This window comes from Camelus dromedarius, chromosome 2 (assembly GCF_036321535.1).
Source record: "Camelus dromedarius isolate mCamDro1 chromosome 2, mCamDro1.pat, whole genome shotgun sequence".
Taxonomy (NCBI): Eukaryota; Metazoa; Chordata; class Mammalia; order Artiodactyla; family Camelidae; genus Camelus; species Camelus dromedarius.
This window is the reverse complement of record NC_087437.1, coordinates 115,391,823-115,407,838: the sequence shown is the minus strand read 5'-3', so window position 1 is coordinate 115,407,838 and position 16,016 is coordinate 115,391,823. Positions and strand designations below refer to the sequence as shown.

The window sequence follows — 16,016 nt, the reverse complement described above, 5'->3', positions numbered from 1 at the left end:
CTCATCTGGGTGTCCTGTCCCTGCAGGACAGTCCCACCTCTGCACAGTCCCCGAGAGCAATGGGTGACCTTGGCCTCCTGCTCTCCTTAAACACCAGCAGGGCCCTCCTTGGCAGGCTCTGTTCCTGCTGTCCGTCTGCCGGGACCCCCGCCCTCCTCCCCTTCCTCCACAGCTCCGCTTCATCTCCTCCAGGGCTGCACTCAAATTTACCCCGGCCTCTGCCTGAAAACGTGAACGTGACTCCTCTCCCATACACACTGCCTCATCCCCATCCAGCCACATCTTTCTTCAGGTTATCAGACATACCAGGTATCTACTTCCACAGCTGATGCTGGGCTCCCCACTGGAACGTCGAGGACCTAAGGACAGGCCCCTCCTCTCTTCCGTCCCCTGTTCTAACTCTGGCATCAAGAACATTGCCCGCACTTGCTAGACAGGACAGAGAGGTTTGACGCGTGAATGGATGGACAGCCCATCAAAATGTCAGGGCCACACGGCTCACTCCCAGGGAGTACTGCCAGGATGCGCGGGGGCTCCCTGGGAGAAGGGAAGGGGTGACGAGGCCCCTGACCCAGGAGAGGTCCACAGTGGGGACGAGGAGGAGACAGGCTCAGCCGTCTCATACAGGCCCAGGAAACAGGGTTCAGCGGCCATGTCTCTCACAGGGAAGGGTTGTAGCAAGTGTTATGCCTCAGCTTCCAAACGTCTGGCCAATTTAGAGGATGTGTGGTAGTTTTGAAACTGGAAGCAAAAGCACTGTGGCCCCCAGTGAGGCCCCAGTAAAAGCCGGAGTCCCGCTGGCGCTGGGGCCGCACCAGTGTCTGGAAGCACAATGCCGGCCTGTTCAGTTGCTTGCTTTCTCCGGGGGCTGCCGGCTGGCCCACTGGCATGGCCTGGCACTTCAGGACACAGAGCTTGGAGCTGGTGGCAGGGAGATCTAAATTAAGACCTTTCTACCACACCAAATAAACAGAAGCTGAAATAGAGGGCTGAAGGAATTGGGCAAAATGCCTTTACACATAATTTTTGAAAAATGGAGGGAAAAAGAGTTGGAAAACAGAATGGTATTCATTCGAATCCCACGGTATTTGCTGAAAACAATGACACCTCTGTTTGACACAAAAGCACATGTCAGAAAGAGCAAGCCTGTCTCTTTGAAGTGTCCTGCCCCAGATGCCTGGGTAATAAATACCAACTGCTCTGTGGAGAAGGCTCTCCTGCCAAGGCCAAGGGCTGGCCCAGTTTCAAGCCCCGGCCTCCCTCCAGGAGGTAAGATGAGTCAGCTGCTTCTGGCTTGGAGTCGCCCTCACGGGTGTTTCTTGTTTGGCAGCCCTGAAGCACACCTGCTTTGGACTTACCTGCACGTTCCCGAGGCAGGGCCTCAGCAGAGACAAGGGCGCCTTCCTTGGTTCTCCGCAGAGGAAGACCTCAGCGGGGCGGGCGTGATGGGTGAGCAGAGTTGCAGTGGGCTCCGGGCCTGCTCCTCCTACAGACAAGACTCCTGCCCTCACAGTTTCTGAGCAGGAGAGGCGGTGGGGGGTAGGGCTTATATGTAGCGTTTGCTGATTTCTGTGGTATAAATACTCCCACCACAGCCAGTTTCAAGCCACGTATGTGACACCTATGTAATTTTATGTGACACCACTGAACAGAACTGGGAAGAGATACAGAGAATCCCATTACACAGTATTTCCACCATACAGACACTATGCATCTGACCTGCAGAAGTATGGATGATAATAAACTGTAGTAATTGGGAAGTAATTGCCTTTTTTAAAAAATACAATTTATTTGTAAGCTTATATAATTCAATTTTCAATAGTAGTTGTGTTTAACAGCCAGCTCGCAAAAGTCCTGAAATTGAAACAACTGGCTCTTGTTACTGTGGCCAGTTTGATGCAGACTCCCACAACCCAGACCTCACCCGTGCCAAGGAGAATGGCCACACTGATTCTTGCAAAGGGCCGGGTCCTCCTTGCTAGCAGCAGGCAACGCCAGAATGACTGGCACTGCTTTCCTAGCAAAGTGTGGTCTTTGCCTTTTCCTCTGGATTCAGCAGCAATCACAAGTCTGGCGTCAGGCTCACGTCTGTGTTCACTGCCCTACAGAGTGACTTCTCAACGAGCTGCTGGCTGGTTAAGGTCCTGCAGGAGCTCACAACCCAAGGAGGTTATGTGGTGGGGCGTTCAGGTCAGCTCCCGGCCTCCGGGGGGAACGCAGAGTGACAGCTGTGAGGGCCGTGTGCACACACATGTGAACAGACATGGACCCGCCGCCCCACGAGCTTTGCCAGGGACCACATAACCACTATGCTTCAGGGGCCCAGGTTTACTACCTTTTTCTTGCTTTTCACTTTTGAGGTTTAGTTTTATTGAAAATAATAACTACAGGAAAGTGCACACATTTTAAATGTATAGCTCCATGAATTTTTCAAATGATTCAGGTAAGCACTACTCAGATAAAGATTACAATTAATCTACGACAAAGAAGGCAAGAGTACACACTGGAGAAAAGGCAGTCTCTTCTGTAAGTGGTGCTGGGAGAACTGGATGGCTGCATGGAAATGAATGAAATCAGAACAATCTCTAACACCATATAGAAAAATAAACTTAAAATAGATTAAAGACCTAAATGTAAGACCGAATACTATAAAACTCCTGGAAGAAAACAGAAGCAGAACACTCTCTGACATAAATTGCAGCAATGTATTTTTTTGGATCCATCTCTTAAAGCAAAGGAAATATAAGCAAAAATAAATAAGTGGTTAAGTGGGGCCTAATTAAATCTAAAAACTTTTGCACAGCAAAGGAAACCGCTGACAAAACGAAAAGACAACCTACTGAACGGGAGAAAACATTTGCAAATGATAGGACAGAAAAAGGGATTAACATCCAACATATATAAACAGCTCATACAGCTCAACATCAAAAAAAAAAATCACCTGATTAAAAAACAGGCATAAGAACCAAAGACATTTTTCCAAAGAGCAAATGCAGATGGCCAACAGGTACATGAAAGATGCTCAACATCACTAATCATCAGGGAAATGCAAATCAAAGCCACAATGAGATATCACCTCATTCCTGTCAGAATGGCTATTATCAAAAAGACCACAAATAACAAATGTTGACGAGGATCTGGAGGAAATGAAACCCTCCTACACTGTTGGCAGGAATGTAAATTGGTGCAGCCACTATGGAAAACAGAATGGAGGTTTCTCAAAAAACTAAAAACAGAACTAACATATGATCCACAATTGCACTCCTGGGTATATATCCAAAAGAAACCAAAAAGACTAATCTGAAAAGATACGTGCACCTCAATGTTCACGGCAGCATTATTTACAACTGCCAAGAAACGGAAGCAACCTAAGTGTCTATCAGCAGACAAATGGACAAAGAAGATGTGATGTGATATATTCAAACACACACACACACATACACACACAATGGAATATTACTCAGTCATAAAAAAGAACAGAACTTTGCCATTTGCAGCAACATGGACGGACCTGGAGGGCATTATGCTAAGTGAAATAAGTCAAAGTCAAATACTATATGATATCACTTACATGTGGAATCTAAAATATACTAGTGAATATAACAAAAAAAAAAAAAAGCAGACTCACAGGTATAGAGAACAAACTAGTGGTTATCAGTGGGGAGAGGGGAGGGATGGGGAGTAAGAGGTACAAACTATTAGGCGTAAAATAAGCCACAAGGATGAACTGTACAACACAGGGAATATAGCCAGTATTTTTTAACAACTATAAATGGAGTATAAACTTTAAACATTGTAAATCACTATACTGTATATTTGTAACTTATGTAATATCATACAGCAAACATACTTCAATTAAAAAAAAAGATTACATAACATTTCCAGTGGCCCTTCCCTGTCAGCACCATCACCTCAGAGGTAACAATTCAGACCTTTCCCACCAGCTTCCAGTTCTTGATATTCACAGAAATGGAATTGTTTCGTTTGGCTGCTTTTGCTCAGTTTTATGTTGTTGAGAACCACCTGTGTAGTTTTTGAAGCCAAAGTTCCTTCATTTCATTACTGAGAACTATTCCATCATGTGCATAGGCCACGATCTGTCCGTTCTACTGTTGATGGATAGTTGGGTTGTTTCTAGTTTGAGGCTGTTATGAGTGAAGTCAGTGCAAAATACTGCACACACTTCTGCTAAGTGTACGCCCAGGGGTGGGGCTGTGGCATGGAGTAGTACAGGATTAGCCAGCAGTCTGTTTTCTATTTTAGCCATTCTGGTGGGTGTCTGTAGTGTCACACCGATTTTGATTTCTATTTCACTGATGACGGACGCTGAACAGATTTGACTATCAAAATGCCTACTAAACATCTGGATGTTTGTGAAGAACTTACTCAAACCTTTTGCTCATTTCTAAATACATCATCTTTTCTTACTGGTATGTACCATTTCATTACATACTCTGGAGCCTTTAAAAGTACTGCAAATGTATTCTACTTCATGGCTTAACTCGATAGTTTTTAATTGAAATATAGTTGATTACAATGTTGTGTTAGTTTCAAGTATACAACAGTGATTCAGTTATATGTTATGTATTTTTTCTCTTTTCCATTATAGGCTATTGTAAGATACAGAATTCTTAATTGTAATCTGTAAGATCTTTAGCTTTATGGTTAATGCTTTAGTGTTTTTTATGTCCTAACAAACTTTTGCCTATACCAAGGCCAAGGAGATTATCTGTGCTTTCTGTGGAAGCTTTACTATTTTACTTTTCATGTTTAGGACCATGATCCATTTGGAATCGATGTTTGTGTACGGTGCGAGGTCAAGGTTCATTTGTTTTCATATGTGTATCCAAAATTACTATTCTTGATGTGGTTAAAACCATTTTTCTGATTATTCACGGTTGTCCCATTAGGATTTTGTAGTTTACTAGTGCTGCTGGATTTTTGCTGAATGTTTTCTTTCTTTTCTTTTCACCTCAGGGTAAATAGGGAGAGACAGTGTAAACTGGAGTAATGGTAACAGGAACAATCGTCACCCCAAACCATCGAGCTGGGGTCACACACTCCTTCACGAGGCAGGCCTTGCCCATGCTTCAGTACAGACCCCCAAGTGTGCAAAGCACAGAGCTCTGATCCTAAACCCAAACTAAACAGAAAACCCACCTCAATTGCTCATCCAGGTAATGTTGGAAAGCCAAGGTGAACGTATTCTTTGCTACAGAATCACAATGTCACCGAAGTCAACTCAAGTGAGATTTCAGGAAGTTGCTGTTTTCAAAATGACTTTGAGGTGATTTAATTTCTTCTCGCTCCTTTCTCCACTTGATGACAGGCTGGGCTACACTGAGGAAACCTACTTCCTAATCTAACAAAGCTTCCTTGTGCAGGGCCCCCAAGCTCCCTCCCCGTGCAACGCCCAGGGGTACTGATCTCAGAACAACTGCAAGCCCCCCTTCACAAGCCCCCCTTGTGCACCAGGCACTACTCAAAACACTTCATGCGAACTTTATTATTAATCCATGTAACTTCCTTGCCACTTCAAAGCCATTCCCACCACCTGAACTTACATTATAAACCTGTTTACTGCCTGTAACTGGAAGACAAGTTTCATAGAGCCCCTGTCTCTCTCTCACTGCTGTGTCAAGCCCAGGGTGGGTGCACAGTACACGCTTGCTTTCACTGGTGTCCGGGGCTGCCCATCCTTCTCAGCAAAGCACTGCAGGTACATGGGTACACAAAGGCGACGTGTCCTGAGCAGATCACGTCAAAATCAAGAGGAGAAAACAGAAAGAGATTAGATATGATCGATGATCCATTCTTACAATTATTATTTTAATGAAGTTTGATGATTAATATTTATTAATCAGGTTTGATTGAAGTTAAAAATCTGAAATGTATTTCCTGTTTCTTTCATGAGGGTCACAGTGGAGACGCTCTGCATTCTGACAAGGCTCCCATCCACTTCACAGTGTCTTTGCTTTTGCTCAGCTTCATCAGCAAGCACTTCATGTGTTGATAAAAGGAATTTCCACCCTTGCTATGGTCTCTTCTTCCTTTAATCCATTTCCCCAGGGAGGGTCATCTGGTTGGAAAACTACCTAAAGTAATTTCAGTGCTTCAGTTCTGTGGTGATCACTTTGCCCACCTGCTTCCACTATAGTCTTTGAAATTACCTTAAAAACGTAGTAACATTTTGCATTGCTGGGGTACCGTTTCAACTTCATATTAGATTTTGCGTTATTTATAGCATAAACTTTTCCACAGAGAAAATACTCTCAACTTTTAGGGAATAGTCATTATTTTAAGTTATACGTTATTTGAAATTAAATGCTATCAGATTAAAGACACAGATGGATAATACTGGCTTTTGTCAATCTCCTGGTGCTCAGCATAGCCAGAAGGTCCTCTGAAAGGAAACCCTCAGTAGTCCATGAATCCGCAAGAACCAAAAGGTCCTTAAAATCTGGTTCAGTCTAAAACATCTATGAGCATATCTGATCCATGCCGAATGGCTCTGGACAGGACCAAATATCAAGGACACCTTGGTGTGGACCAGATGTCTGCTAACCATCCACAAGTTCTTAAAAAAAAAAAAAAAATCAATAATGAAGAATGCAATTTGGTTAACATTCTCACATGTGTTCACATGAAAAATCTCTTATTCTAGATTACAACAGTAAACTGTATCATCTCTGTATATACACTTTCCATTTGAAAATTTAAACAGCCAATCTTGCGAACTTGAGTTCAGCCCTCTATTAGGCACAAAGGATGTTTTGATCCAGGCTCTAAAATGTCCTGAGATCCTCTGGTTAGACTCCTCAGATGTATCACGGTCCTTCTTTCCAAGTGAAGTCATTTTTTAAAATGTTAGCATCATGTATGTGTACTGAATTTTCAAGGAGAACGAACTTTAAAACTACCTGACAAAGAATGAGTAAGCACAGCGGTGAACTGACGTTAGTTCAGAATGCTCTTTATTCAGACGTGACATGTGGAAGGTGCGTTCACAAGGATGTGCCTGAAGTTATGCACAGAACACGTGCTCACCCTGCAGCTGCTCCTCTCCCTCTGTACCTGCTGCAGCAAACCCCTCCCTATGTATCTTACTAGTTACAGTTCGCAGTTATTATGAACATGCAGACAATGTTTTAGGGACCTGATTCAAAATACAGAGTGAACTATGGACCAAGTCACCAAGACATCAAAACTCACGGGGAACCAAAGCAGAGGAAAGCGACCAAATCAGCTCATGAACTTGGGACTGAGAGCTTCTGGGGGGAACAAAGAACACACTGAGAAACATTTGTTGATCCTTCCTGTTTGAGAGAAATGGAATGTGTCCAGAGCTCATGTTTCTACGTTTACTACTGCCTACAGGTCACTAAGGAGAATATGTTTCTAAGTCTCTAATGAGTCACAGTTGTGCTCTCAGGTCACAGCACGAGAGCGCATGCATCACTTTACACAGATTTAAACGCGGAACGACTGTACAGGGACATGTTGGGCCTGTCTAGTCACACAGGTGTCTCTTCTTGGTGGTGGATAAGGGAAGGGAAAGATGGTGACCTGTGTGCTCGCCAGACATCCAAACACTTGTGTAACTTATAAAGAGGGACAAACGTCACTAATGAGAACAGTTAGGTGTTCAAAGAATAAGTTCCAAACGTGGGATTGGGCTGATGAATATGCAGCCTTGATTTTAGGAGTTAAGAAAAAGTCTTGGCTAATGCTATTTGCCAAAGCCACTATGTCTTTAGAAGATGAAAAATAAGCACTTACAAATCTGCTGCGGAGAAGTAAAACAACAAATTGAAAAATCAAAGTCAAGTGAAGAAGAGATTTGAATCTTTTGGTCTAAGCCAGTATTTTGACATTAACTACAACTTACTAAAATGCAGTTTGCTTAAGCCCACTTTTTAAAATGCAGAATCTCTGAGGGAAAATGTAGTCTATGTTCAGGAATACTGTCTCATAAAAATGTTAACCTGGGGCACTTTAGTAAGTCGAGAATACTTATAATTCAAGTCTTGCTTTGAGGCACTCACCATGCTTTCCTTCCAGCCCACAGAGCTCCTCCGCAGCCCAGCAATGGGAGGGCGTGGTGATGTGTAACTCTACCAGTCACCCCTGGGCTGTCACTGAAGGGTTTAATCAGAGCTGGGAGATTTCTTACTCTCAACTATATTAAAGATTTCATCTACTAGCACTGTGACACACAGTGCAAAGAATCCTCAAATGTTTGTCCTTATACCAAGGGTAGTGTATGGTTATTCTTCCAACCCAACAAACCAGTACCCACTCCTTAGTGAGCTGTAACTACCTAGGACAGCAGGTGGGCCTCCTCCAGAGGGCGGGCTACTCTTCTGACAGGAGATCACGGTCCAGGCAGGCCGGGCAAGTACTCTGCCCCTTAAGCCACTGCTTGAAGCACTGAAACGGAGAGAACGCCATCAGTCAATGCCTTTGGGAGCACGTGGCACCTTAGTTCCCCTCCCTCTCCGCTGCAGACATGGCTGGTGGGGCCTGGAGCCGCCCAGCACTCAGGGACACCAGAGCCTGCTCAGGTGAGGAGTGTGGACCAAGCCCCAGGGACAAATCTCACCTCAGAACGTGACCGTGACTACTTAGGGCACGGCCTCACCTTCCCCCTCCCCTCACTCCGTTCCAGCCTCAGCGCTCAGCTGCCCTGGCTTCTCTATAGAGGCTGGCACCTTCTTTGTCCTTGGGCTCGTCTGCCTTCTCCTTGCCCCCACAACCTGGACACCACACAGCCCTGACTGGAGCCTGTCTACGCAGTGTGCTCCCTAGCTGCCCCTGGCTGGCCGGCTGCTGCTACAGAGCCGAGTGTGTGTGCAAAGTCAGAGAGCCCGGGAAGGACGCCGGTACACGGGAAGGGGGCAGGCCCCGCGAGAGACTGCAGGCCGTCTTGACACCGTCCAGGGAGTGTACAGTGTGTCCTCCTTTTCTCAGGGGTTCATAAACTGACAGGGCAGAGACCTGACCTGCCCTAACCCAACAGCAGGGGTGCAGGACGCATGCTCACAGCACCCAAGACACCAAAACAGTTAACACAAATCCTGGAAGGGTACAAACCAGAATCTCCCAGAATCGGGCAAAATGGACCCAGTTAGGCTTAGTTTTTCTCTTCTAAAATGTTACACTGACTTCACATACTTAACTAAATTAACAAACTGTGGCACTATATATTTGTTCGGCCATGTGTGTAAGAAATCAACTTTTAAGGAACTAATATTGCTTTGAATTTCAGCACCAACAGCGCTGATGGAGCCAACTGCTCTTTTCCACCCATGACACTGAGTGGAGGAGAGGCCAGTGCGCAGGGTGCACACCAAGGGGCCAGGAATCTGCTCCCCTCCACAGCACCGACCTCTGGAAGGGCAGACAATGATCACTTATAAAGAAAATGCTTTGAAAACGCAGTATTGAAGCCTAGGGAAAAAGCCCTCAGCATTTTCAAAACACCCCAGTCACAATGCACGACATGACGAGGGCCAAGAGAGAAGTCCTCACCCCTTTGTGACACTTGTGCCCACATTCCAGCACACGCACGTTTTTGGATTTGAATACTTCGTGGCATATTTCACAGGAATTTGCACCGGACACCTGTGGAAATAAACATATCCCGATAATAAAGAGTAACTAAACTTCTTTCTACTACGTGAGCTCTTCTAAAAGTGGCTTTCAAACACTTTTGCAGCTAAGGTGGCAAATATTTCCAATTATAACTAAGCAGACTTTTTAATAACATTTCTTAGGGAAAAAAATAGTTTTAATTTTCTCAGAGAAAAAAGTTTTATATGGTTAATATGTTTCCAGTTAAAACACTACAAATACTCACTTATCCCATCCCATTCCTTACAAAGCATGGTACCACCTGAACATTACAAGTTAGATAAGTAACAGCTGGGGACAGTAACACAGATGACACGTCTACACTATGGATCATCACGGGGCTGATTAAAATCACGATGGAGATCCATAATCCCTGACACAGAACATTGGTTACAAAAGCTCTCTGAATAAAAGTAGTTTACAAACAGCATCATGTGCTTATATAACTCAATTTTTTAAAAATAAAAAAAATGTGTATATAGAGAGGCCTAGAAAAGCATCTGGAAAGATGTAAAATGTTAACAGTGGTTACTGGCTCCTTTTGGTTGACAGATTTAACTTTTTTCTTTGCTGTTTTTCTAAAGTTTCTGTGAATGTGGATTACTTGTACAAATCAAAACAAAACAAACTGATGGCTCATTCAGCAAACATCCAGCGTCAGGGATTGCGCGGGGCGCGGGGTGAACGGCAGGGCTTCTGGCCCCGGCAGCTCACAGTCTGGTGAGCACAGACGGCGCTTTCTGTGTGAAGCAGAAGCGGACCAGGCACAAAGTCCTCCCTACCGCTCACAGCGCTTTCCCCAGGCTACCCGCATCACCGACTTCGACTCTCACTCCCCTGTAACTCTCAGCACCCTGGAGGCAGGGAATGAGCCTTGTTTATTATATGTGTCCTTAGCAGCTGGCAAGGAACCTGGCTCCAAACTGATGTGCATAGACTGTCAAACGAATGAATGAATGCAGCCCTCACACTGGATTAAGGTCAGGGAGGAGAGCTAGGGGAGGTGCCTGAAGGCTCTGAAGACCCTGAACTGCTGAATGGGGTTTTCTGTCCAGCTTTCTGTCCTTCCCAGGGCACTGCCGCTGCTTGGGCAGCGATGGGGCAGATGTGGTGGCATGAGGTGCTCTCATCCCTCTCTGCAGCCCCCGATGGAAGCGTCTGGGAAGAAATGAAGGCGTCAGCCCTGGGGAAGGGCAGGTTAAGGCCTCTGCAAAGTTCGGGAAAACCCAGTTAACTTGATTATTTCCTAGCCTGGAAAGATAGGCACAATATATATTTAAGTTAAAAAAAGGGGGGGGGATACAAATACATGTACAATGTTGACTAAATTCACACATACACACACATACAAAAGAGTTTAAAAAATGTATTCCAGTGAGATGATACTGGTTACTGGTTACCCTCAGAGGGTGGGTTTTGGGGTCCTTTATATGGTTTTTTTATTTGTATACTCTATTATGAACCATATTACTTTTGTATTTAAAAAATATAAAGAAAATTACTTTTAATTTTTAAAAAACTTACTATGATTAGCAAATTAATACATAGCTTTGGATACCTGTTTTACTTATAAGTCAGGTTTTACACCTTTATTACTATCAACATCAGCTGCGAAGCAGAAATGGATCTCTCCTTGAAAGATGATTATGGCCTATCTCGGGGCGCCCCGCCACACACACTGAGGAGCCATACACATGAACACCCACACACCAGCGGGAATCCTGAGAGGTCGGCCCAGTTGCTGGACCACAGAGCACGTGACCAGCAGGGACACGTCTGAGGGAGGAAGGGACTCCAGCCGGGCCTTGCAGGAAACGTCCGAGAGGGATAAAAACAGAGTTCACAAGAAGAGTCAATGCCTAGCTCCAGTCAGCAAACCAGCACTCCGTGTGCAGTCCTGCACTGCTGGCTCTGCCATGGAGCCTGCCGCTCTTCTACAGTTGATTTCACCTAAACTCTGACACTATAGTTGGACAAAAGGGGAAAAACGTTCTCTGCACCAGAATTCAACTTGGAGCCCATGGCCCTGAGCCACCCAGGTGACGGCCTCTCTTTCAACCACATGTTCAGTCCCCACTGCATGGTCCCCAGCAGGAGCTGGTCAGTGTGGCGAGGACGGGGAATACACGCTGCACACTCAACTCAAATGAAGGAACACTGGCAAGATGCATCAGTCAGTCATCCATGCCTTGGTTTCCTCATTTATAACATAAAGGCAATTATAATGCCTTATCAACTGAGAACATAAATATAATAATCTTTTATAAAAAGTTCTATGTTAATGTAACATTCTTGTCTAAAAGGACAATATACTTACATCAGTATATCAAATTAAAGGTAAATCTAGCTGATTCCACTGTGCCCCCCCACAGCCGTTCCCCCAGACACCTGAGGGGAGAGGAAAGGAAAGCATCCAGCCTTTCCCAGGCACAGCGCCTGGCCCTGGCAGCCCTGCCGCTGGGCTTCATCCAGGCAACAACCTGAACAAGCAGGTATGAGCCGAGCTCACGGTGTTATTAAGTGATGGCCAAGTCTGCATGATTCTAAAGCCCGTGGTCACACAGAAGAAAATTATCCAAAAACCAGTTTTCCCAGCTATTCACACTTGGTATAAAATATGAAAGTACCTGACCACTGACAGGCCCAGTGCCTACAGTGTGGTCACAGCTCTTCTTGTCACTGTGTGCAAGGGCTCCGAGGCGTTCGCCCAAGTGGAGGGACAGCCTCGCCATTCAGCCTCGCCTGTTTAACCAAACTACACCTAACTCTCCATCTACACTTGGTCTCTAATTTTGAGATCAAATAAATTCGGTCTAGAAATGCAAAGAATGGGGCTTAGTCACGGATTAACAATTTGTTTCCTTCTTGTTCTTCATTAAAAGAACAACCAACGCTGCAATCCTGCGCACAACACTCACAGGGACACCTTCCGTCTCCTGCCCCCGGGTCTGGGGTGACGCTCCAGCAGCCGGGGAGGGCGGGTCCTGGGTGGCCGTGGTCACAGAAGCAGCAGAGCAGAGCTCAGATGGCTGCTTGTCCTTTCCTGGATTTGGCTGCAGTGAGAATGTGGGACAGGGAAGCAAGTTCAGTTATCTCAAAACTTGACCATCTTCCATCTACTACTAAATTGTTCTCCACCTTTTGGCTGGAAGCATTTTTTTTCATAATTCTCATATTTTATAAATAAGTAAGGATAAAGTAAAACATTTTATTGAATCTAAATGAAATACTGACCTTTTTCTTCTTCTCTTCATCTAGAATGTGTTCTGCCACTCTTTGGACAATTTCGTCAATACTCAATCCAGAGAGCGAGTTCTTGTTTTTGTTTCTCACTTTTTTAATAAAACCAGCAAGCTCAGTGCTAAAAGGGAAATGGGGATAACGTCATGAGAAAGTCAAAGTTTTCTACTGCAAATAAATATGAATAAACATTATGTGCCAGTATTAACCCAACAGCTAGAAGCAACGAGGTCAAATACAAATAACCACACAAATAATTCATTTGTAAACGACAGCATAACTGTATATAAAACTGAGGTCACTCTTCCAAAGTATTATGAAAATTCCAGTATTATTTCTAAACATTTGTTTTAATAGACTTTCAAAGTAATAGTGTATCTGCTAGATCCATCTGAGATGTCCACCCCGGCTTAGAAACCGTACTTCTTACGGCCGGGACACACTGTAGCTTCAAGCAACATTACTGAGTGATCAGATACCATTGGTTCTGACTTGAAATCAGTAATAAGTCTCTAAGAACAAACTAGCTTTGTTAACTTCCTCCCTTTAAAAACCAAGTCTTCAAAGCCTGGCTGTTCTGTCAGTGCCCGTGGATGTGATCTGCATCACAGGGACTTGATATTTACAGCACTAATACCTCAAATGCTTTACTTTTCAGAAAATAGAATGCATTTCTATTTGGTGGTTTATATTCAGCCAAATTTAGTCAGGATTGCAAACAATTTTATTTGTAAGATATCTTTGGTAATCACAACTTGGCTATTTTTTAAGAACTGGCATGGTAACTGCTCTTGAGATAACTTACGTTTCTCAAACGCAGGCAGGGCTAAATACGCCCGTGTGCGGACAAGATATACTTATTTCCATGTGGGCAGGGCTCCACTGACAAATGTAAAACGTTAATTTTGTAAATCATAATTTAAGCATGATTTTGTTTCAAAAGGATAATTTCAAAGCCTGTGACTAATACTGTATCCAAGACAGAAATAACACGGGAGGTGCAGAGGGTCATTCCTGCATGTGGATTCCTCTCTTCTGAGCTGCATCCCAGAGACATCCCCTCCACTTCATCTGCTCTCCTGCAGAGACAAGGGCACCCCTGCCCCTCATACCAATCTGGAGAGTTAGGTCAACGGTCAAGGCAGAAGCACCACTGAAGTGTCCGACTGATACAGGCGACTAAGTTAAAAGCAGCTCTCCCCACCCTTATTGGGACCGTTCTGTAACATGCTCACACACTTGGTTCACTATCAAATTCTATCCACCTTTTCAACCTCAGACCTCTAACAGCTCAGAGGTACTGTCCACAAGATGTAAGCTGCTGCTGCCTTCTTTGCTATATGTGATGTTTTTCCCTTGAAACGACACAAAACTAATGTTTTGCAATTCATTTAGTGATTCTGTAACTAGTGTTGGAGCACCTTACTGAGCTCCTCAAAATCTTAGCAAATTGCCGTGGGTTCTGATGTGTGTTGATTAACCAGTGTTCAATGTTTTCAATCTTTGAAAATGCTCACCTCCGTGTTCACAAAAAGGAAAAAAAAAACGTAGCTCTTGTCTTTCTCAGTAAAACAATTATACAGTCCTTTCCACTCCTGCCCCTAATTGGCCATAATGTTATCCGATCAGGAATCCTCAGTTCAACAAAGTATTCAGCAGAGGCACAGACATTTTAGATTCGTACCTGCTGTAATATGGGAATACCACTGACAGGTGCTCGATAATACTATTGAATGGCTTTTTTGGAGACTGGCTTGAACGAGCGGCACGTCCTGGAGCAACAGGTAATTTCTGATCAGCCTCAAGGCTTTGTTTTGACTGAGCTGCCTGGCCAGAGCTCTCACACTCTGGCAGGAGGGCGACTTCTGGCTCACAGGAGGGCAACTCCACCAGGCCCTCAGCGGCAGAGACCAGAGTCAAGTCCTTGGGAACTGCTGTTCGGTTTCCAGCCCCGTGACTTGTAGAAGTGGAGGGGTCATGAGCATCAAGGTCTGAAGACTCAGGAAGTAACTCCGGGTGAATCTGTGAGGAACACACCACAGGAGCTGAGTCACTAAGAGTTACATTCATGGACAAAGACTGACAAACGCAGCTGTAATAAAACCTGGCTGCTCAAGGGCACAGGAAATTTGAATGCAACAAATTAAATGTTTTTGTCCTTAAAAACTACTGGTCACCTACTCTCTCAAAATGAGCTATCACGGCTCGGCGCCCCTGGCCTCCGTTCCTCCTCCTCTGGGCGTCTTCTCAGCGCCCCACCCGCAGCGCCTCCTCCTGTCCGAGCCCGAAGTGCTGACTCTCATGTTGTCAGAGGTGCAAATCCCACCCCATGCTGCACCCTCTCGTGCTTCAGTGAGACCGTGCTCGCTGGGAAGAACACCCACTCTTTCAAAGATTTGTCTAGAATACTTTCCTGAGATCCAAATTTTAACGGGCAGATCCACTTGCGTGGTTCCAAGGCTTCTCAAACTCAACGTCTTCAAAACTAGCCTCAGGAAGGCCTCCTCGCCCTGCCCTTTCTCTGGTGCCCACCTCACTGGCAGAAACCCTGATTCATCCTCGACTTCCCAACACACGCACATGGGGCCCCAATCTCAGCAGTTCTTTCAACTGACACCCTAAACACCTCTCAAGCCTGTCTCTTCCCTTCAGCCCCACTGCCACTTGCTCCAGGACATGGCTGGTGACAGTGAGCTGTAACTGGTCAACTGGAAATCACTCAGGACCTCTCGACCATGTCTCCACACTGCAGCTGAGCCGATCTTGTTCTCATCCTTGAAACCTATCCTGGCTTCTTGGTGACCTGAGGGAGAGTCCACACTGCTGAACACACCTTGCAGAATAAGGCTCTTTGTTCTGGCCTGTGGGTACAACTTTATAATCTTTCTCCTTATAGCCACTTTTGTCATAGGGAACTTCTTTCACAGCTATGAAAGGAGTGTTCTCTTTTTTTTTAGCCTTCAAATATGCTGTTTCTTCCATTTGGAGCACTCTGACCCTGCAAACACCACACACGCACCCCTCCTTAAGCACACCCCTACTTACTCCTTTTGCCTGGTTAATTCCTATGCCAGATCTCTGACTCACTAAGACCTCCAACAGGGAATCTTCTGCTAGGTTGGGTTAGCTCCCCCTCGTTTATG

At 45.0% G+C, this 16,016-nt stretch overlaps 1 protein-coding gene across 18 annotated transcripts in view; it reads right to left on the bottom strand.

Moving 5' to 3' along the window:
- Positions 1 to 2,251: 2,251 nt before the first annotated feature.
- The window catches only part of TTC3 (tetratricopeptide repeat domain 3), a 109,617-nt gene continuing 95,852 nt past the window's right edge, over positions 2,252 to 16,016 (bottom strand). For 15 of the 18 annotated variants that reach the window (XM_064475859.1, XM_010980976.3, XM_031459407.2 and 12 more), the window contains 5 exons: positions 14,558 to 14,895; positions 12,868 to 12,994; positions 12,552 to 12,686; positions 9,532 to 9,624; positions 6,953 to 8,430 (listed from right to left, as the gene is read on the bottom strand). In XM_064475859.1, the coding sequence (XP_064331929.1) occupies positions 8,356 to 8,430; positions 9,532 to 9,624; positions 12,552 to 12,686; positions 12,868 to 12,994; positions 14,558 to 14,895 (768 nt within the window). In that variant the 3' untranslated portion in view covers positions 6,953 to 8,355. Of the gene's footprint in view, positions 2,554 to 3,631; positions 5,748 to 5,810; positions 6,578 to 6,952; positions 8,431 to 9,531; positions 9,625 to 12,551; positions 12,687 to 12,867; positions 12,995 to 14,557; positions 14,896 to 16,016 lie in introns of those variants that run through there. The other 3 variants (XM_031459393.2, XM_031459398.2, XM_064475843.1) reach the window with 3 other exon arrangements.